General features: G+C 47.1%; 1 protein-coding gene across 1 annotated transcript in view; it reads left to right on the top strand.

Annotated features, from left to right (window-relative positions):
* SFXN5 (sideroflexin 5) overlaps positions 1-23,161 on the top strand; it is an 809,240-nt gene that overhangs the window by 370,991 nt on the left and 415,088 nt on the right. Inside the window, exons 8-9 of the mRNA XM_069205595.1 lie at positions 805-861; positions 12,009-12,074. Of these exons, the coding sequence (XP_069061696.1) occupies positions 805-861; positions 12,009-12,074 (123 nt within the window). The remainder of the gene's footprint in view (positions 1-804; positions 862-12,008; positions 12,075-23,161) is intronic.

Below are 23,161 nucleotides of genomic sequence, written 5' to 3'. Positions count from 1 at the left end.
ATATCTGCTGTATCCTGCAAAGAAGTTGGTGTCCAGGTCTGGATTAAGGATCCATTGTTGTTAAAAATAGTTTATCCAGATTCAGGGAACCCTCACACGTTCCAGAGGAAAGAGTCAATGCCACCAGAGTAATTAATGCCCAGTGGTGGAGTGTTGCCTGGGTTCCCATGGGACAATCGGTATATCATTCTTCAGGCATGAGTGATGTTATGAATGATAATAATAACCTTGTGTCAGTCATCAGATCTGTATTCAGAGAAGACTAAGGTCAAACTTAAAGAGCCTTCTATGATGACCATCATGGAATAGTGGAGTTTATTTTCCTCTACACAGCTGCAGGAACAGGAGGTTTCCACTGAAATGTATAATGGTTTATTAATGGTTTAGTTAATGCGCAAAAGAAAAATATTTCCTTTTTATTAATCTGTAGCACATTTATATGTTTTTTGCTGTTTTAATTATACTTTTTATAAAGGAAGGAGATGTATGGTGTCCTGTTGTAGTAAAATATTAGAAACAGAGAAAAAAAAGTATTTTCAAGTGACACCGCGTGTTGTGGAGCACGCTCGGTTCTGCTCTCCTGTAGCTCCTCCTCCTCTCTAGCACGGGGAGGGGCTGCTCCTGTGCTCTCTGTTTCCTAATACCCACACCAACATGCCTTTCATGAATGACGAATAAGCACTGGTATATTCCGTTGTCTCGCATCTGGAAGCCTGATTTGCTGAACCTCCATGTGAGCTGAACAATCTAATGATATTAATAAGCCTTATTTTTTAAATATTGTTTTCCTTCTCTTTTTTATAGTGGCTGAACCAGAGTCATAACGCCTGTGTAAACTATGCAAACCGCAATGCAACTAAGGTGAGTATACTTTTAAACTGTGTGAGGCCTACGTTGTTATGTCCTGAAAAGGGATTTGTAAAGAATCCTGTAAGGGTCTACTAAACTACTCATCCTCTGTCTGTTTCAAGTGTGTTTTAAGCTTACAGTGGGCCTAGAGCTTGACAGTTGCTTACCATTGATTGGTTTCATTGTCATACTCATTTGCATACTTTTTATTTGTTAGATTGAGTGGTCTTTACTTCCTCTTCATGTTTTTTTCACTCCCTTAGAGCATGTACGCTTTTTTGGGTCCTTCCACTGCTCACTTTTCAAGCACTAGTTTTTTTTCTGTTTAAGGACTCCATGAGAGTGCATGTGTTTTTCAGCTGTTTTCCTCATATTCTTCCCCCCTCTGCAGTGCTCATGTTGCTCATACTCTGCCCATGTGCGTCTCCACACCCGCTTTGGTTTGCGTTCACCTTCATGTAGTTCTCCCGCCATGTTGCTTTCTCACTGGTGTGCTTCTGCCCACCCCCAGCTCCATGCTGCAAACTCTTGTTTATCTGCTCCCGCTACGTTTCCCTCTTTTTGTCTTGCCTCCTGTGCCGCACCCACTGTGTTGCTTCCCCGCCACTTCACTTCCCAGCTCTCTACTGCTTCTCTATCCTCACCTTCTGTGATTTCAACGCCGCTCTGTGTTACTTCCCCCACTTGCGTTTCCTCCCCTACCCGCTCACGTTACTTTTTTGTTTTTGTTTACCGATCCAACTCGGATTGGTTAACAAAAAGAAAAAAAAGTGTTCATGCCATTTTGTAAACACTTTCACCAAGCATACAAAATGACTTTTTTCCTCTTTTTGAGCCATGCTGCACAGCAGCAGGGATGCTCCACAGCAGGTGTCTCTAACCAGTTGATCGTGAGCTGCCAGTAGCCTGAAGACACCTAGCACTGCAGTAAATAAGCCTTGTGTTTTCCTTTAAAATGTTAAGGAAAGGCTGTGTTTACTTTACCTTATTATTAGGCTGCAGATCACACAGCCTGATAATGAGCAGTGCTCTGCTCAGATTGAGGTACAGAAGTGAAGAACTGAGGTATTTAATTCTTAAATACAAGTTCAGTTCAATGGAGAAAACAAAATGATGTTTCTAAATGCTTTTTAAATCGGGAAAAATTAAAATGGAGTGTTAACTTAATGATTAAGTTAACTCTTCATTTTAATATTCTCCCATTTAAACGTATCTTGTTTACAAACAGCAGGCATCTTGCTCCCAGGGGTCAGTAGACACAGTGCCATGTTTATAACTGAAAAATACAGTAATTATTTTTCAAATTGGAAAAATTTAAAGTGAAGAAAAATGTTTCTGTGAAACATTGTCTTAACTTTTTTGCTACTTTCAGTTAAGCCAATTACATCGTAATGTTTTATGAAGCATGTTTCTTCACTTTAAATTTCTCCCATTTAAACAAATGACTGTGTTTTTTACCATAAATATTATAGCGTGTCTGCAAGCCACTGGGATCAAAATGCTGTCTGTTGGTAAACGCAACACTTTGAAATGGGAGAAAACTAAAATGCCGAGTTTTTATGGAAGCATATAAACATAAAGTTAAATCTTCAGTAAAATGTTATCCCATTTCAAAGTGTTGCCTTTGCGCGCAGCAGGTATCTTGCTCCTAGTAGCTGGAGGACACAGTGCCATATTTATAACTGAAGAATACAATTTATTTTTTAAATGTGAGAAATTTAAAGTGCAGAAAAATGTTTCATACTATGAAGATTTTTGCAGAACATTTGTCTGCACTTTAAATTTCTCCCATTTAACAAGCATTTGCAATGCAATGGATCTCGCATTTGCTTGAGTTAGAGCTATTAGCATTGTAAATTCCTAAGTGAACTTTTCCTGCATTGCAGGAGGGGAGAAGGGGCAGGAAAGAAAACATGACGGGATGTGAGGTTGGAAAGGAAAGGAGAACAAGTTTTGTATAGCTGGCAGTCCTGCTGTATTAAACTTGAAAGCAGCCCTGCTGTATAAAACATGAAAGTGCCATAGAGGCAGGAAACAAAAAAATAGTCCATCCAAACAATAGAAAAACAATCCAGGCGTAATTAAACTGTACTTGGCCTATGCTCCTCAGCAAAGAACAGAAAGTGACGTGTTGGCTGCCAAACCAGTTAGGAGGCAGCATAACAAGAACGACACTGTCTTCAATCTACGGTAAGCGGCAGGCGGGAGCAAAGTCCCTTACTCATTCCAGCAGGTCTTGCAGACAGCGCATGCGCTCTGTCTAGGCTCCACCTAAAAACGGATGTATGTTTGTGCATGTAACGGTGCCAGATATGGTGAAAGGTATGTCCTGTACCACAAGTAGATATGATACAGGCCTACACACATATATCCTATTCATGCTCACACATGTTCATACGTAGTATCTGGCTCCATGGACATATGTTTAAAGTGAATGAAGTTGGGCTACGGAGTGTCTGGTAACAATGCACAAGTTGGTTGGCCTTCAGTAGCTAACAATGATTTTCACTGATCAGAAGTAGTTCTCATTACAGAGAATGTTGCAGAGCCCTGCTCTACTGCATGGGTAAAACCATTGGCAAAACCAATAGGTCTCAAAGGCTAGATCTATTGGCTTTGCCTATGCTTTTTATTTCACTGCAGCATTATTCCTACTGTAATCCCTCCAGCTCCTTCCATAGCGCGGTTGCTCTTAAGGAGTCCAAACAAGACCAAAACTGGACTTTGCTTGCTTTTGTTCGTGTTCAGACGGGACATGGGTTGGCAGAGTGGGTGGGACTGTTCCTTTTTGAGCATGACCATGTTTCCTCTGCCAAAGGATGGACCGTCTCCTGGAGCGGCACTGTGTGCAGAAAAACGACGGAAGGGAATGTGGCCTAAAATAATTACCACTGGCTGAAATCATTTCAGGCAATACACCCAGAACATTTTGGTTTTTTTCCCTCAGTGGAGCAGCCAATGGGCAGCATAAACCCTACACAAAACCAAAAAAAACAACGGAAAATTAAAACAGTAGGTGTTTCTGTTGCAGTGCCATCAGACAGTACGGCCATTTACACATCCCATCCAGAATTTTGTGTTGTGTACACGTTTAAAAAATGGTTCAATTTGATCTGTGCACATTGGAGAATAATGGTCTTAACTGCACTTGCTTCGTATCGACTTTTTGGACGAGGCAGCGACGAAGTAAAATACATAATGCAGAATGTTTTGCCTTCCCTTGCTCCAAGCAGAGAAACGCCATATACTGGAGCTGGCTCTGCGTGCATCAGCCCCTCTCCTCCCACCCCCAGCTCCCTCTCTGTCCTTTCACTGTCTCTCTCGCTCCCTCTGGCGCTGTGTGCACAGCAGTACCCGGTGACGTGTGCAGTGGTATATCATGGACTTGGTATCACTGGTGGCCACTCAACACTGAAGTATCTGCCAGAAGTACAGCCGAGAGAACTGGGAAACCAGAACTCCTGTAGAGGGCAGTCTTCCTCTAAGTATTGTGCCAAGAATGCCCACAGTGTGTCAGGGACCGGCTGTGGGTATGCCCTTGCATAGCCAGAGTGGTGCCAGTAGTGCCCACGACCTGCCCACCGTGTGCCAGGGACAGGCTGTGGGTATGCCCATGCATAGCCTGAGTGTTGCCAGCCCCACCCTGTGTCAGGGACCGGCTGTGGGTATGCCCATGCATAGCCAGAGTGGTGCCAGTAGTGCCTGCGACCTGCCCTCTGTGTGTCAGGGACAGGCTGTGGGTATGCCCATGCATAGCCAGAGTGGTGCCAGTAGTGTCCGCGACCTGCCCACCGTGTGTCAGGGACAGGCTGTGGGTATGCCCAGGCATAGCCAGAGTGGTGCCAGTAGTGCCCACGACCTGCCCACCGTGTGCCAGGGACAGGCTGTGGGTATGCCCATGCATAGCCAGAGTGTTGCCAGTAGTGCCCACGACCTGCCCACCGTGTGCCAGGGACAGGCTGTGGGTATGCCCAGGCATAGCCAGAGTGTTGCCAGTAGTGCCCACGACCTGCCCACCGTGTGCCAGGGACAGGCTGTGGGTATGCCCGTGCATAGCCAGAGTGTTGCCAGGAGTGCCAACCGTGTGTCAGGGACAGGCTGTGGGTATGCCCAGGCATAGCCAGAGTGTTGCCAGTAGTGACAACGACCTGCCCACCGTGCGTCAGGGACAGGGTGTGGGTATGCCCAGGCATAGTCAGAGTGTTGCCAGGAGTGCCCACATTCAATAAAGGGGTGCATAAATGGGGAAAAAGGGCGCTCAAGGACAATAAAGGCCGCAAAATCGCTAAATGGTGCCTTCACAAGGGACCACACCCATCCCTCAAGTTGTTTATCAAGTAAACAAGACACAATAATCAGTAGTGCCCACAACCTGTAAGGAAGAGGCCAATGATGCCATGGATTATCAGCCAGTATTATTTGCACCGCAGTAAAACAAATACAGGCCACTGGCCCCCCACGGATAGCCACATTATGCCACACCATCCTGCCAGGGATAGCCAGAATGCTGCCAAGAATGCCCCCTTTGTGGCGGATAAAGCATGTTAGGGCAGTGTGTGGTAAGGTGTGGGGATGGGGCTGAGGTTAGTCAGAAGTTTATTTTTAACGTCAGTGTTGGGGGTAGATGTGTCGACAATGTCAAGGGTTTGCTGGTGTAATGAAACCTCTAAATTACATATACCCACAAGCAACTTTTTATGGGCTTCACTATTATTCCAATAGTAGCAAACAAACTTTTTTTATTGCATCGGAATATCAGAATTAACAATCATAGATAGATAGATAGATAGATAGATAGATAGATAGATAGATAGATAGATAGATAGATAGATAGATAGATAGATAGATAGGAACACTGCTGTTATTTCCCACACGTTTCGCCCGGTAACACCTGCAGAAATGTCAGTGTGAAAATAAAAAGTGCAATGGGTGAATGCTATCCAGGAATCAGTGCTCATCCACTGACTGCTGCTGGCACTTCCCACTGCAAGAAACAAAGCACAGAACTCCTCTACGGGGTTATACAGACCCTTATTAATAAATACCTGAACTAAACTCCAAAGGAGGGTTCCTGTCTCCCTCAGACTCAGCACCTAAGGTGAAGGTTAAGTATCTATTTTCTCCATATAGTGTGGTGGCTTCCTTAGAGCAGGGATAATCCTGGTAGTAATGAACAAGTCATCTAGAACACTAACATATTATATCTATGTGTTTCCAGTCTGAAGGTAATTTGTTCCAACCCAAACATCTTCCAATAAGTACCTACGCCCCATCACACAGTTTGAACAGATAACTAACTTCTCAGTTCCACATTCAGTAGATATCAATAGCTTCATAGCAAGGTTGGGTCGAAAACCAACAAATCAACATTGTTTTGTCCTGTTAGGACAAACATGGCATATATTTATGGTAGTTTATGCTGGGCCCGGGGATCATGGATTTAGGAATCGTGCTAGTGTATGCAGAGCCTAGGTATTATGCTAGTTTTTGAAAGGCCTATGGATTATGCTTGTTTATCAAAAGGCCTTGGTGATCGTGCTAGTTTATACAGGGCCTAGGGATCGTGCTAGTTTATGCAGTGCCTAAGGATTGTGCTAGTTTATGCAGGGCCTAGAGATCATGCTAGTTTATGCAGGTTTAAGGATGGTGCTAGTTTATGCTGGGCCTAGGGATTGTGCTAGTTATATGCAGGGCCTAGAGATCATGCTAGTTTATGCAGGGTCCTAGGAATCGTGCTAGTTTATACAGGACCTAGGGATCGTGCAAGTTTATGTAGAGCATAGGCTTCGTGCTAGTTTATGCAGGGCCTAGGGATTGCGCTAGTTTGTGCATGGTTTAGGGACTCTGCTAGTTTATATAGGGTTTAGGGATCTTGATAGTTTATGCAGGGGTTACGGATCGTGCTAGTTTATGCAGGGTTTAGGGATCGTGCTAGTTTATGCAGGGTTTAGGGATTATGCTAGTTAAGTAAAGGGCCTAGGGATTGTGCTAGCTAATGCAGGACCGCAGTATTAGGCTAGTTTATGCTGGGTCTAGGAATTTTACTAGTTTTATGCTGCGCCTAGGGATAGTGCTAGGTTTATGCACGGCCTAGGGATTGTGCTAGTTTATGCTGGCCCCGGGGATGATGGTAGTTTATGCTGGGCCTGGGGATCTTGCTAGTTTATGCTGGGTTTATGGATTGTGCTAGTTTGTACTGGGCCCTAGGGATCGTGACAGTTTTTTCAGGGCCTATGGATCGTTCTATTTTATGCATGGTTTAGGAACTGTGCTAGTTTATGCAAAGTTTAGGGATCGCACTAGTTTATGCAGGACCTAGGGATCGTGCTAGTTTATGCAGGGTTTAGGGATCATGGTAGTTTATGCAGAACCTAAGGATGGTGCTAGTTTATGCAGGGCCCGGGGATCATGGTAGTTTATGCAGGGCCTAAGGATGGTGATAGTTTATTCAGGGTCTAGGGACCATGTTAGTTTATGCAGGGCCTAGGGATTGTATGAGTTTACGCAGGGCCTAAGGATGATGCTAGTTTATGCTGGCTTGAGGAATCATGCTAGTTTATACTGGGCCTAGGGATCGTGCTAGTTTATGCAGGGCCTAGGGATCGTGCTAGTTTATGCAGGGCCTAAGTATTATGCAGGTCAATGCAGGGCCTAGGGATTACGCTAGTTTGTCCATGGCCCAGGGATTATGCTGGTTTATACAGGGCCTAGGGATCATGCTGGTTTTTGCAGGGCCTAGAACTTGGCGGGTTGCTCAGTCACAACGGAGGCAAACGGGTTACTCGCTCACAATGGTGACGGATATCCTGCCCTCCGAAATCTAAATCCCGCAGGATAGAATGGAGTTTAGATTCCGGCAGACTGGATATCCATCACCGTTGCAACAGAGTAACTTGTCCGCCAATATCTAAACCAGGCCCCAAGTCTGGTATGATAAAGAGCCTCCCAGAACCCTTGTAATGTATCTAGCTGAATGAGAACATCTTACCTTTGAACCCTAAAGTTATTATCCCAGGCATGCTGACTGTCAGCCTTATACAATTGCAGTATATGCAACCTAATGGTTGGTGCTGCAGCCAAGAGATCTCATATCTGCCCCGGACCCTCAAGTCTCTTGCGGATGCTTCTTCTATTGGAGGCCAAAAAGCCAGCCATCCAGGCATGGCTGGATTATGGGACTCCCTCAGACCCTCACCAGCTTCCAGACTTCCATTAAGCTATTAGAAGAGAAGACTGAAGCTAATTTGTTTGCATTTTAGATTTTTGAGTATTGAGAGGTAATTGCAGGTATCTGAACGGCCATCTTTCGACAACGGTGTAAGAGGCGTGATGGGTCTGGGGGGGGCGGGGGATGAGGGATGGCGGGTGCAAGCAAAGTGTGGGTAGATTGGTAGAGGGCTTCACAGCCTTGCAGAGGGGGGTCTAATGTGGGAGAAGGAGGGATGGGGAGAGGACTAAAGGGGGTGCATGGAAGGGAGCCCCCCTCAAAAAACTACCACCGCCAATAAAAAAGCAGTGACGAGAAAGGATGGAGAGGGTTGAGTAGGTTACACTAAAAAAAAAATCTTTGGAAAAAACAGAGCTGGCCACCATGATTTTTGACCAAGGAGGACATTCACTATGTTGAGTTTAGCAGTTTGATGAAAGCCATTGAAGGTGAAACTTTTGATAAATAAGTTTAACCTAAATGGGCCATCAGAACCCTTTTTCTAGGTTTTGTTTCGCAAACAACCCATGCACGTTCCAGGGCAGGGTGTATCAGACTCTGGGGTGAACCCCTTGTCCAAGGCTCAGCAGGAAGGTCCATGTCCAGACACTTCTGGTGGTTGCTTTTGTCCGGCTGGCCTGGGAGCACCAAGGCTGTGGGTGGGCGCCCTCGGCTGTCCAGGGGGCTGCTGGGACCCGAAGACCTTGGAGAGAGACGTCAGGGCCTTGCTCTGCAGTTCCTCGTGATGTAACCGTGATCTCTCTTTGAGAAGGATGCAGTGCAGGTTTTCCAAAGCCGGCGTGACTGGTGTGTGGAGAGACACGAGCTGGGCTTTGATTTTGACTCTCACGAGTGCAGAGAGATGGTTTTCAGGAGCCCTGGGGAGACGGCGCAGGAGTATCTCAACTGTGAAACACCCACTGCAAGACCTGAGGTTATTCTGTGAAGGTGCAATACTTCCTTGGAGGAGGTGGGAGGACATGTTTTTGGTGCCAGCCTTGAAGTGAGCAGGGATGAAGGTATCACTGTTGAACAGCAGGGTTTGTGGGGGTTTTCCAGACCACCTTTTAAAGGTAGGGGGAATTATCACTAGTCAAAGTAGTTTTCTTGAATTTAATTACAGCTGACTTATAAACTCACCCTTACACACACACACACATGCACTCGTGTGCACACAACACACACACTCTAGCCCTGCCCACTTTCCAAAAATTCTCAAGCTGTGAGTGAGGAGGGACCAGAGGTGGCTGCTGGGGGTCCACGGCCTTGAGACCCTCACAGCCATGGAGGAACATTGGAGGGGAGAGGCGACCTAGTGAAGAGGGCAGAGTTTTGTGCCAGCACTTGCCACTTTTAACCCCCCCCCCAAAAAAAAAAACAACCAAAGGGCTTCTGAAGCTGTCTCCAGTGTCTAATGCAACCTCCGTACATTGGCTACCCTATGTCCAGGGCAACTAGCATTATGCATCAGGAGAGGGCCAAACTATGTGGCGGGCCGAGTAAATTATGCGGCAAGAAAACCCAAATTCTGCAGCATAGCGCTGCACATTTTGTAATAATATAACTTCATTATTTCGTCATTTTTATACTTGGTAACACTGTCTGGGCATTGGTTGCACTTCATTGGTACCAGATCAACACCCAAATATAGCAGTAAGCAACAGAAAGGTGACCAGTCCAGTTCTGCAAAGGACCTTCCAGAGCACGTCAACACAAGTCACTGCATTTTTAGTAACTTATGAACCGTTTGAGCTAGAAACATTTTTTTTTAATCTGCAGGTTATATGGCAGATGATGGATTATCTGAAAAATGTGGCAAATCTACACTTATGCGAAAATCATCGCGGACGCACAATAGCATAATTCCAGTGGCCCTCCATATGGCTACTCTATGGAGCAGTTTGCAGCTTGCCTTGTGCTGTCCCTGTAATATCAGCAGCAGTGGCAGAGGAGCGTCGGCCCCCTGCCAGAAGCAGCAGCTGCAAAACTTGAAAAATAAAACTATGATAATCTATGTTTATTATCGTTTTATTTTTCATGGGGCGGAGCCAAGGGGGATGACAGGGACGGAGGGGGAGTGGGGTGCACTCCCCTCATTGTGCATGTGTTTGGCCGGCCATCTCAGGACAGCCTAACACACATGTGCGCTGAGCTGTCTCCAACCCTAACGGCGATGCCGGGTTGGAGACAGCAGGCACAGGTTCCCAGTCTCCAAAGAAAGAAGAGAAGGGGGGCCCAAAAAGCCACAAAACTCCCTGTATGAAATTGCCCCTTGGTATTGAAGTACGTGGGAACTTCACCGGAGGACATTGGGCCTTAGTCCTCCATGGAAAAACATGATTCAGGAAAAATAGTGAGGTCCCACTTTTTAAATGCAAATATGTATTTCTTGATATCCAATTTTATTTTATTTTAGGAAAATATTTCAATTCTCCTAAGAGATCATTTCTTTACCGGCCGCGATTAAAGATGCGAGCCGGCTTCCGACGCGCCGCTTGTATTTTTGATTGTTTTCTTCAGGCGACGTTTGAGACTGATAATATATTTAAAGAAAACGGGATATTTGCTGTATTACTACTTATATTTTCGACTGATGATTTGGCCGTTTGAACAAATTATGACTTGAAATGCCTTAAGAAAGCCCTGGCTTACGTGCCCATGGGGCGAAACACGTGTTGGCTGGCCGAAATTCATACACTTTTTGGATCTCTGTGTGTGCTTACATTTTCATTGAGAATCGAAATATTTTCCTAAAATAAAATAAAACTGGATATCAAGAAATACATATTTGCATTTAAAAAGTGGGACCTCACTATTTTTCCTGAAACAGGTTCCCAGTCTGCCTGGGAGCGCAAACCCCGGGGGACTCAGCCAATCCTAACACTGCTGTCATGCCGCCAGCAGCATGAGAGCACCGTTAGGATTGGCCGCAGGGCAGGCTGGGAGCCTGTGCCTTCATTGGAGCCTGAAGAACGGCGATGCGGCGGGGATTCAGGTGTTTTTTTCCATTTGTTTTGTCTCCTAACCCCTCCCACCCCCACGCCTCCCCACCACTTGACCCCTCCACCAGCCGCGACTCATCAGCAGGTCACTGTGTGAGGAGAGCAAATTATCAGGTCACGCAGTGTAGCACCCTATGATTTGGCAGATCAGACTCTCCCTTGCTGCTCTATGGACAGTATCGTATGTGAGAGATGCTTCTACTGCAATAAAAATGTTCTTGGTAAAACCCTCTGCTGCGCCACGGAGATGGACACATGCTATATCTTATATGATTTAAATCTGTTAAGGAGAGAAGGCCACCAAGAACAATCCTGCTGCGACCAGGCTGCGCAACACTCACCGATCACTATACCTAGTGCTTAATTTGTTTTTTTTTTAAATATCCTTCCCAGGGCCTCACCAGGAGGCCACTGCAGCTTGTTCCCCCCATTGCCCCTGCCAGCGCTGGGAATGACAGCAGCAACACAACCACTGACCATCACACTCGTACAAGTGTGACCGTTCAGAGTATTCCATGCCACCTAAAGGTATAAGAATGACTTGGGCAACAGGTAGTAGTCATTTTAATGTATATTATATTAATAAACTGTTGTACTCATCTGTAAATTAGACAGACAGCACCACCATGTGGCAGACTGTCATAAGTGCTGGTGTTTACAATTAAGTGTAGGTGCCGGGCACCCGAAACTACCTGACCAAATTAAGCACTGCTTATACCCAACCACATGGTCACGTGGGCAGGTTGGTGTCCCCTGGTGCAGCATTGCAACCAGACCAAAGAAAAGCAGTTCAGGAGCCGAAAAGCTAAGCGGCCATCTTGTGATCAGCCACTGTACTCCCCACTATGCTATAAATAATAATGTATAAAATGAAATAAAAAAAGAGGTATACAATTGTACAAATATGTGTGTGTAATTGAGCTAAGGCATTGTTCATTCTGTGATTCTAGCCTTCTCCAACGTCGAAGTTTATCCAGGGCTACTTGGGAGCCGTGATAAGTGCTGTCTCAATTGCTGTGAGTACCTCTTTCATTTTTACTGTTGTAGGAAATGATTGTGTTATATGCTCCGTTTCTGAAGCTCTCACTTGCCCTTCATCACTGGAAAGATGAACGGTGGTTCTCCCCTTACCACTGGAAGCACCGCAAACCTGCCACCCTCCCACAGGAACCACCGCAAACCTGCCTCCTCCCCACTGGAACCACCGCAAACCTGTCTCCTCCCCACAGGAACCACCGCAAACCTGTCTCCTCCCCACAGGAACCACCGCAAACCTGTCTCCTCCCCACAGGAACCACCGCAAACCTGCCTCCTCCCCACTGGAACCACCGCAAACCTGTCTCCTCCCCACAGGAACCACCGCAAACCTGCCTCCTCCCCACAGGAACCACCGCAAACCTGTCTCCTCCCCACAGGAACCACTGCAAACCTGTCTCCTCCCCACAGGAACCACCACAAACCTGCCTCCTCCCCACTGGAACCACCGCAAACCTGTCTCCTCCCCACAGGAACCACCGCAAACCTGCCACCTCCACAGAAGCTGGACGAGGTTCCTTGTCCTGCTTAAACGTAGGTGAAGGAGCGGTTCCACCATGGCACTTGTGGTTCTCCACCTGTAAAGTGCGGACAACCATTGTGGGCCATGGACATAGAAAGAGGGCCTTGGCATTTCACGCTCTGGGGCCACCCCTATTCTTCCGGCCCTTCTCGTCTGACATACCTGCAACATGCCCCAGAATAACTGCTTTACGCGTTTTCGAAGGAGTTGTGGAGTCTGTTTTCATCCAGTGATTGGCCATAACTGTAGTGAACACAGGAATCCATCACGGTGCAAAGCCATCTCATTAAAGATTTATAACACGTGAACAAAACTGGACGTTAACATTATAAAAGCCTTGACGTCCTGAAATGTACCAGTCGGGACACACTTACAGTGACACCAACCAATTTAGTGTAAAAGGTCATTTATTTAGGACAGGATTTAACCAAAATACATCATATAACTTTCAACATATACCCCAACATTAAAGAACCCCAACTCCTCAATATTTCCTTGCTCATCTTGTCTCTTCCAAACCCGCTCTTCGCTTCCCCTCCCCTAGACACTCCCCTATTCCTTTCATGCCCTACTTGCTTCGTGCATCCCCCCCCAACTCTGCTCCTTCACCTCCTTGTTTTTCCCCTTGGAAGGGTGGTCAAGCCCGCATCTGGCTCTCCACCCTCCCCCATCTACTGCCTTACCCTAATCTCACCACCTGCCCTAACCTACACCCAACATCCCCTCTTAGCCCCCACTCGTAGCACTCCGTGCCACCATTACCCCTCCTATCTCGGGGAGCTGGAATGAGCCCCTGGACCCTGCCCACTCGGGGAGCCCTGCCCCTCGGGGAGCTGGAATGAGCGCCTGGACCCTGCTCCCTCGGGGAGCTGGAATGAGCCCCTGGACCCTGCTCCCTCGGGGAGCTGGAATGAACGCCTGGACCGTCCTCAGGCATCTGGTTAGATGTTACCATCCTCAGGGATCTGGTTAGGTATTACCGTCCTCAGGGATATGGTTAGATGTTACTGATCTGGTTAGATATTACCACGTGGAACACTCTTCCCACCCACTTGCCCCAGACCAAAGACCTCCTTACCTTCAGGAAACTTTTAAAGACCTGGCTGTTTGAGCAGTAGCAGCACCTCCACTCCCTGCTCACCCTCCCCGACCCTCCACAGCACCTTGAAACCCTCACGGGTGAGTAGTGCGCTTTACAAATTCCTGATTGATTGATTGATTGACCATTCTCAGGCATCTGGTTAGGTATTACTGATCTGGTTAGATGTTACCATCCTCCGGGATCTGGTTAGGTGTTACTGTCCTCGGGGATATGGTAAGACATACCATCCTCAGGAACCTGGTTAGGTGTTACCAATCTGGTTAGGCGTTACCATCGTAAGGCATCTTGTTAGGTGTTCCTGATCTGATTCGGTATTACCGTCCTCAGGCATCTGGTTAGGTGTTACTCATCTGGTTAGGCGTTACCATCCTCGGGGACCTGGTTAGGCATTACTCATCTGGTTAGGCGTTACCATTCTCAGGGATCCGGTTAGGCATTACTCATCTGGTTAGGCGTTACCATCCTCAGGTATCCGGTTAGGCATTACTCATCTGGTTAGGCGTTACCATCCTCGGGGATCTGGTTATGTGTTACTCATCTGGTTTGGCGTTACCATCCTCAGGGATCTGGTTAGGTGTTGCGTTACTATCCTCACGGATCTGGTTATGTGTTACGCATCTGGTTTGGCGTTACCATCCTCAGAGATCTGGTTAGGTGTTGCGTTACCATCCTCAGGGATCTGGTTAGGCGTTACTCATCTGGTTAGGCGTTACCATCCTCTGGGATCTGGTTATGTGTTACTCAGGGATCTGGTAAGCTGTTACCGTCCACTTCCTTCCCTGCAGCCTGTGTTTGAGGGCCCAGTGATGAGTTTAGAAACCAAACATAAGTGTTTTTGAAACATTTGCCTTTGAAACTGGACAGCGCTAGTGTGCCTCGGATGTCGTGCGCTGCAGCGTCTGGAAGGTTCTCCTGTTGGCAGCAGCAAAGGGACTGGATGGAGCCTTGGGCTGAGGTTTGTGTGCATGCTCTCAACTAGCACGTGTTTCTGGTTGGAAACGGCCTAATTACATTTTACGGTCATTTTAAGTGCAGCCGACAGCCATCACTCACCTGGACAAAAGAAATACAGCGCTTTAGATGGGCACGCACTGCCCGGTACTGAGTGCCTGCGCTTCTCAGCACTGCTGCAGTACATTTAATGGGAGAGTACCAGCACTTCTTAGCACTACTGCAATACATGTGGTGGGAGAGTACTGGCACTTCTCAGCACTGCTGCAATACATGTGGTGGGAGAGTACCGGCACTTCTTAGCACTGCTGCAATACATGTGGTGGGAGAGTACTGGCACTTCTTAGCACTGCTGCAATACATGTGGTGGGAGAGTACCGGCACTTCTTGGCACTGCTGCAGTGTGTTTAATGGGAGAGTACCAGCACTTCTTGGCACTGCTGCAGTACATTTAATGGGAGAGTACCTGCAATTCTCAGCACTGCTGCAGTACATTTCATGGGAGAGTACCAGCACTTCTCAGCACTGCTGCAGTACATTTCATGGGAGAGTACCAGCACTTCTCGGCAGTGCTGCAGTACATTAAAATGGGAGAGTATCCGCACTTCTCAGCACTGCTGCAATACATTTAATGGGAGAGTACCGGCACTTCTCAGCACTGCTGCAATACATTTAATTAGAGAGTACTGACACTTCTCAGCACTGCTGCAGTACATTTAATAGAAGAGTACCGGCACTTCTTGGCACTGCTGCTGTACATTTAATGGGAGAGTACCGGCACTTCTCAGCACTGCTGCAGTACATTTAATGGGAGAGTACCAGCACTTCTTGTCACTGCTGCAGTACATTTAATGGGAGAGCATCAGCACTTCTCAGCACTGCAATACATTTAATGGGAGAGCATCAGCACTTCTCAGCACTGCTGCAGTACATTTAATGGGAGAGTACTGGCACTTCTCAGCACTGCTGCAGTACATTTAATGGGAGAGCATCAGCACTTCTCAGCACTGCTGCAGTACATTTCATGGGAGAGTATCCGCACTTCTTAGCACTGCTGCAATACATGTGGTGGGAGAGTACTGGCACTTCTCAGCACTGCTGCAATACATGTGGTGGGAGAGTACCGGCACTTCTTAGCACTGCTGCAATACATGTGGTGGGAGAGTACTGGCACTTCTTAGCACTGCTGCAATACATGTGGTGGGAGAGTACTGGCACTTCCTGGCACTGCTGCAGTGTGTTTAATGGGAGAGTACCGGCACTTCTTGGCACTGCTGCAGTATATTTAATGGGAGAGTACCTGCAGTTCTCAGCACTGCTGCAGTACATTTCATGGGAGAGTACCAGCACTTCTCAGCACTGCTGCAGTACATTTCATGGGAGAGTACCAGCACTTCTCGGTAGTGCTGCAGTACATTTAATGGGAGAGTATCCGCACTTCTCAGCACTGCTGCAATACATTTAATGGGAGAGTACCGGCACTTCTCAGCACTGCTGCAATACATTTAATTAGAGAGTACTGAAACTTCTCGGCAGTGCTGCAGTACATTTAATAGGAGAGTACCGGCACTTCTCGGCACTGCTGCAGTACATTTAATGGGAGAGTACCGGCACTTCTCAGCACTGCTGCAATACATTTAATTAGAGAGTACTGACACTTCTCAGCACTGCTGCAGTACATTTAATAGAAGAGTACCGGCACTTCTTGGCACTGCTGCAGTACATTTAATGGGAGAGTACCGGCACTTCTCAGCACTGCTGCAGTACATTTAATGGGAGAGTACCAGCACTTCTTGTCACTGCTGCAGTACATTTAATGGGAGAGCATCAGCACTTCTCAGCACTGCTGCAGTACATTTAATGGGAGAGTACTGGCACTTCTCAGCACTGCTGCAGTACATTTAATGGGAGAGCATCAGCACTTCTCAGCACTGCTGCAGTACATTTCATGGGAGAGTATCCGCACTTCTTAGCACTGCTGCAATACATGTGGTGGGAGAGTACTGGCACTTCTCAGCACTGCTGCAATACATGTGGTGGGAGAGTACCGGCACTTCTTAGCACTGCTGCAATACATGTGGTGGGAGAGTACTGGCACTTCTTAGCACTGCTGCAATACATGTGGTGGGAGAGTACTGGCACTTCCTGGCACTGCTGCAGTGTGTTTAATGGGAGAGTACCGGCACTTCTTGGCACTGCTGCAGTATATTTAATGGGAGAGTACCTGCAGTTCTCAGCACTGCTGCAGTACATTTCATGGGAGAGTACCAGAACTTCTCAGCACCGCCGCAGTACATTTCATGGGAGAGTACCAGCACTTCTCGGCAGTGCTGCAGTACATTAAAATGGGAGAGTATCCGCACTTCTCAGCACTGCTGCAATACATTTAATGGGAGAGTACCGGCACTTCTCAGCACTGCTGCAGTACATTTAATAGAAGAGTACCGTCACTTCTTGGCACTGCTGCAGTACATTTAATGGGAGAGTACCGGCACTTCTCAGCACTGCTGCAGTACATTTAATGGGAGAGTACCAGCACTTCTTGTCACTGCTGCAGTACATTTAATGGGAGAGCATCAGCACTTCTCAGCACTGCAATACATTTAATGGGAGAGCATCAGCACTTCTCAGCACTGCTGCAGTACATTTAATGGGAGAGTACTGGCACTTCTCAGCACTGCTGCAGTACATTTAATGGGAGAGCATCAGCACTTCTCAGCACTGCTGCAGTACATTTCATGGGAGAGTATCCGCACTTCTTAGCACTGCTGCAATACATGTGGTGGGAGAGTACTGGCACTTCTCAGCACTGCTGCAATACATGTGGTGGGAGAGTACCGGCACTTCTTAGCACTGCTGCAATACATGTGGTGGGAGAGTACTGGCACTTCTTAGCACTGCTGCAATACATGTGGTGGGAGAGTACTGGCACTTCCTGGCACTGCTGCAGTGTGTTTAATGGGAGAGTACCGGCACTTCTTGGCACTGCTGCAGTATATTTAATGGGAGAGTACCTGCAGTTCTCAGCACTGCTGCAGTACATTTCATGGGAGAGTACCAGCACTTCTCAGCACTGCTGCAGTACATTTCATGGGAGAGTACCAGCACTTCTCGGTAGTGCTGCAGTACATTTAATGGGAGAGTATCCGCACTTCTCAGCACTGCTGCAATACATTTAATGGGAGAGTACCGGCACTTCTCAGCACTGCTGCAATACATTTAATTAGAGAGTACTGAAACTTCTCGGCAGTGCTGCAGTACATTTAATAGGAGAGTACCGGCACTGCTGCAGTACATTTAATGGGAGAGTACCGGCACTTCTCAGCACTGCTGCAGTACATTTAATTAGAGAGTACTGACACTTCTCAGCACTGCTGCAGTACATTTAATAGAAGAGTACCGGCACTTCTTGGCACTGCTGCAGTACATTTAATGGGAGAGCATCAGCACTTCTCAGCACTGCAATACATTTAATGGGAGAGCATCAGCACTTCTCAGCACTGCTGCAGTACATTTAATGGGAGAGTACTGGCACTTCTCAGCACTGCAATACATTTAATGGGAGAGCATCAGCACTTCTCAGCACTGCTGCAGTACATTTAATGGGAGAGTACTGGCACTTCTCAGCACTGCTGCAGTACATTTAATGGGAGAGCATCAGCACTTCTCAGCACTGCTGCAGTACATTTCATGGGAGAGTATCCGCACTTCTTAGCACTGCTGCAATACATGTGGTGGGAGAGTAGTGGCACTTCTCCGCACTGCTGCAATACATGCGGTGGGAGAGTACCGGCACTTCTTAGCACTGCTGCAATAGATGTGGTGGGAGAGTACTGGCACTTCTTACCACTGCTGCAATACATGTGGTGGGAGAGTACTGGCACTTCCTGGCACTGCTGCAGTGTGTTTAATGGGAGAGTACCGGCACTTCTTGGCACTGCTGCAGTATATTTAATGGGAGAGTACCTGCAGTTCTCAGCACTGCTGCAGTACATTTCATGGGAGAGTACCAGCACTTCTCAGCACCGCCGCAGTACATTTCATGGGAGAGTACCAGCACTTCTCGGCAGTGCTGCAGTACATTAAAATGGGAGAGTATCCGCACTTCTCAGCACTGCTGCAATACATTTAATGGGAGAGTACCGGCACTTCTCAGCACTGCTGCAGTACATTTAATAGAAGAGTACCGTCACTTCTTGGCACTGCTGCAGTACATTTAATGGAAGAGTACCGGCACTTCTCAGCACTGCTGCAGTACATTTAATGGGAGAGTACCAGCACTTCTTGTCACTGCTGCAGTACATTTAATGGGAGAGCATCAGCACTTCTCAGCACTGCAATACATTTAATGGGAGAGCATCAGCACTTCTCAGCACTGCTGCAGTACATTTAATGGGAGAGTACTGGCACTTCTCAGCACTGCTGCAGTACATTTAATGGGAGAGCATCAGCACTTCTCAGCACTGCTGCAGTACATTTCATGGGAGAGTATCCGCACTTCTTAGCACTGCTGCAATACATGTGGTGGGAGAGTACTGGCACTTCTCAGCACTGCTGCAATACATGTGGTGGGAGAGTACCGGCACTTCTTAGCACTGCTGCAATACATGTGGTGGGAGAGTACTGGCACTTCTTAGCACTGCTGCAATACATGTGGTGGGAGAGTACTGGCACTTCCTGGCACTGCTGCAGTGTGTTTAATGGGAGAGTACCGGCACTTCTTGGCACTGCTGCAGTATATTTAATGGGAGAGTACCTGCAGTTCTCAGCACTGCTGCAGTACATTTCATGGGAGAGTACCAGCACTTCTCAGCACTGCTGCAGTACATTTCATGGGAGAGTACCAGCACTTCTCGGTAGTGCTGCAGTACATTTAATGGGAGAGTATCCGCACTTCTCAGCACTGCTGCAATACATTTAATGGGAGAGTACCGGCACTTCTCAGCACTGCTGCAATACATTTAATTAGAGAGTACTGAAACTTCTCGGCAGTGCTGCAGTACATTTAATAGGAGAGTACCGGCACTGCTGCAGTACATTTAATGGGAGAGTACCGGCACTTCTCAGCACTGCTGCAGTACATTTAATTAGAGAGTACTGACACTTCTCAGCACTGCTGCAGTACATTTAATAGAAGAGTACCGGCACTTCTTGGCACTGCTGCAGTACATTTAATGGGAGAGCATCAGCACTTCTCAGCACTGCAATACATTTAATGGGAGAGCATCAGCACTTCTCAGCACTGCTGCAGTACATTTAATGGGAGAGTACTGGCACTTCTCAGCACTGCAATACATTTAATGGGAGAGCATCAGCACTTCTCAGCACTGCTGCAGTACATTTAATGGGAGAGTACTGGCACTTCTCAGCACTGCTGCAGTACATTTAATGGGAGAGCATCAGCACTTCTCAGCACTGCTGCAGTACATTTCATGGGAGAGTATCCGCACTTCTTAGCACTGCTGCAATACATGTGGTGGGAGAGTAGTGGCACTTCTCCGCACTGCTGCAATACATGCGGTGGGAGAGTACCGGCACTTCTTAGCACTGCTGCAATAGATGTGGTGGGAGAGTACTGGCACTTCTTACCACTGCTGCAATACATGTGGTGGGAGAGTACTGGCACTTCCTGGCACTGCTGCAGTGTGTTTAATGGGAGAGTACTGGCACTTCTTGGCACTGCTGCAGTATATTTAATGGGAGAGTACCTGCAGTTCTCAGCACTGCTGCAGTACATTTCATGGGAGAGTACCAGCACTTCTCAGCACTGCTGCAGTACATTTCATGGGAGAGTACCAGCACTTCTCGGTAGTGCTGCAGTACATTTAATGGGAGAGCATCAGCACTTCTCAGCACTGCTGCAGTACATTTAATAGAAGAGTACCGGCACTTCTTGGCACTGCTGCAGTATATTTAATGGGAGAGTACCAGCGCTTCTCAGCAGTGCTGCAGTATATTTAATGGGAGAGTACCAGCGCTTCTCAGCACTGCTGCAGTATATTTAATGAGAGAGTACCTGCAATTCTCAGCAGTGCTGCAGTATATTTAATGGGAGAGTACCAGCGCTTCTCAGCAGTGCTGCAGTATATTTAATGGGAGAGTACCAGCGCTTCTCAGCAGTGCTGCAGTATATTTAATGGGAGAGTACCAGCGCTTCTCAGCAGTGCTGCAGTATATTTAATGGGAGAGTACCAGCGCTTCTCAGCACTGCTGCAGTACGTTTAATGGGAGAGTACCGGCAGTTCTCAGCACTGCTGCAGTACATTTAATGGGACAGTACTTAAATAGTGAGTACCTGCACTTCTATATTTCCATTTAAAGCACTGGTTATATGCCTGTGAACAGCTTCACTCACACTTTTGCCACTTTGGCGCCATCATGCGTGCAGCCAAAACATAGAACTGTTTGTGGTTCTGGAACCTTCCAACTATTAGGAGCCTTGTTTTCAGCGTAAAGTAATTGTTTCGAAACTAAGAGGAAGTAAAGCAGGTTTTACTTATGTCAATTTTGCTGTACTGTGGTAATAAACTAGAACTTGACCCTTACACTGTTGGAATAAATGTGTTTATTATTACACTGCCTCCAAATATTCTTGTCCCACCTTTATTTGACTGCCTTGGCATAAATGTACATATAACAACATCCGCCTGGTGTTTCAAAACCCACAGCTTTTCCCAGAACCCCGCACCTCCATTGCAGCAAAGAAGTGTTTAGAAACGATTGATGGAGGGGAAGGGCTCTTGCAAAGGCAGGCACGGATTCAGGGAATGGAGTCGAAAAGAGATAACTAAGGTGCTAAGAAAAGCGATGAGGATGATGGGAAGAAGGGGGTCTGCAGTCACGAGGAGGCTGTGGGGTGTCAGTGGCTGGAGGATGCTTGGAGTACAGACCAGGGTCTGTAGTTAATGAAGTATTCCACATGTGTGATTTGTACCCATAACTTGGATTGTGATAGGTTGCTCCTTTTTCAGCAGCTACACAAAGGAGATTATGAAACTAAAGGAAAGATGAGACTGGTATATAGCTCCTGGGGAAGACCTCAGTGAGATTTCAGCTGCTTTGAGGGTGTTGTCTAGAGGTGGGCGAGCCACTCAAAGCTCGAGCCTGACGCCTGACTCTGGCGCAGCTTGTTGTCCTATTTGAACCTGGAGCCCATAACGAGCCAAGCTTCCATGTGGCGTCTGCCTGCCCGCCCCCCTTCCTCTACCCACGATGTGGCGTTACGGTCAGAGCTGCCAACTTTGGAACCGAAGCGTCAGACTGGAGTCCTGGCATCAGCTCTGCGTCCTGCGATTCTGGCAAAATCACTTATGGCCTGATTTAGAGTTTGGTAAAGAGGTTGCTCTGCCACAGCGGTGACAGATATCCCTTCCACCGAAGTATAAATCCCATTATTTCCTGCGGAATTTATATTTCGGCGGACAGGATATCCGTCACTGTTGTGATGGAATAACCCCTCCCCCAAAATATAAATCGGGCCCTAAATCTACAAGTGCCTATAGAAAGGGAATGTGACCTTGTGTAATGTAACTGGTCTTGGTGTAAAGCGCTACAAATACCTTTGGAGCGAGTTCACACTACATAAAAACTGCACAAAAATACACAGACAGATAAAAACTACTCATTAATGTAAAGACAAAAACAAAAAATACCCATTTACTGGCTGATTTATATAAAGTGGAACCAGAAACCCTGGACAAATCATGGCTTCCCCACTTAAATTGTGTGATCTTAGGAAAATCCCTCCGATCTTGTTCAATTGAGACTTGAATTAATATCAGATTATCTAAAAATGTAGAATATAAACAGTTGTGCAGTAAAGGGAAGCTGTTATTTTTGCATGTTCGATGCATATGGCCGTCTTCCATCACAGATATGTGGAGAGCTCATGCAGAGACCACATATGTCTACAGAAAGAACCCTGGCAGCTGAGAACCAGTCAGGCGCGTGTTAGAAAGCTGAAAGTGTATCCTTTCTACGAAGAAAGAATAATGCAGGAAGAAAGGATGTAATGCTATCTGATTGACTGTCAGTGTTTGAATGAGTGTGGAGGTGTAGAGCTGGTCTCTGAAGTGAGTTGAGAGGTTCTCAAGGCATGGCCGCAGTGCACGACCTGGGAGGCACAATTCCTGCAGGAAGAGGCCATGTCAGGCCATGGGACACAAGAAAAGAAGAACCAGAAGAAGATGCCAAGATCCAAGCATAGTTCAGACACCAGTGTGCAGACCCCTGGAGTCTCACTGTGGGGAGCCTTCTAGCTTTACAAGACGCATAGATAGGTGTGGAGGTCATAGAGAAGATGCTGACACATACCCATGATTCCTTGTGTAGGCTCCAAGTGCCACACATTGTGGGCCCGATTCATAAAGGAGGTCCCGCACTCGTGGTGGAACCTCCACAATGGGTAACTGCAGTACAGAGGTCCCACCATGTGTGCAGTGCGGGACCCCTGCCACGAGTGCAGGCCCCCTCACCATGACTGTGGGGCCTCC

Source organism: Pleurodeles waltl, chromosome 1_2 (genome assembly GCF_031143425.1).
Source record: "Pleurodeles waltl isolate 20211129_DDA chromosome 1_2, aPleWal1.hap1.20221129, whole genome shotgun sequence".
Classification (NCBI taxonomy): domain Eukaryota; kingdom Metazoa; phylum Chordata; class Amphibia; order Caudata; family Salamandridae; genus Pleurodeles; species Pleurodeles waltl.
The sequence above is the reverse complement of the archived record's forward strand: the minus strand, read 5'-3'. Positions and strand labels throughout refer to the sequence as shown.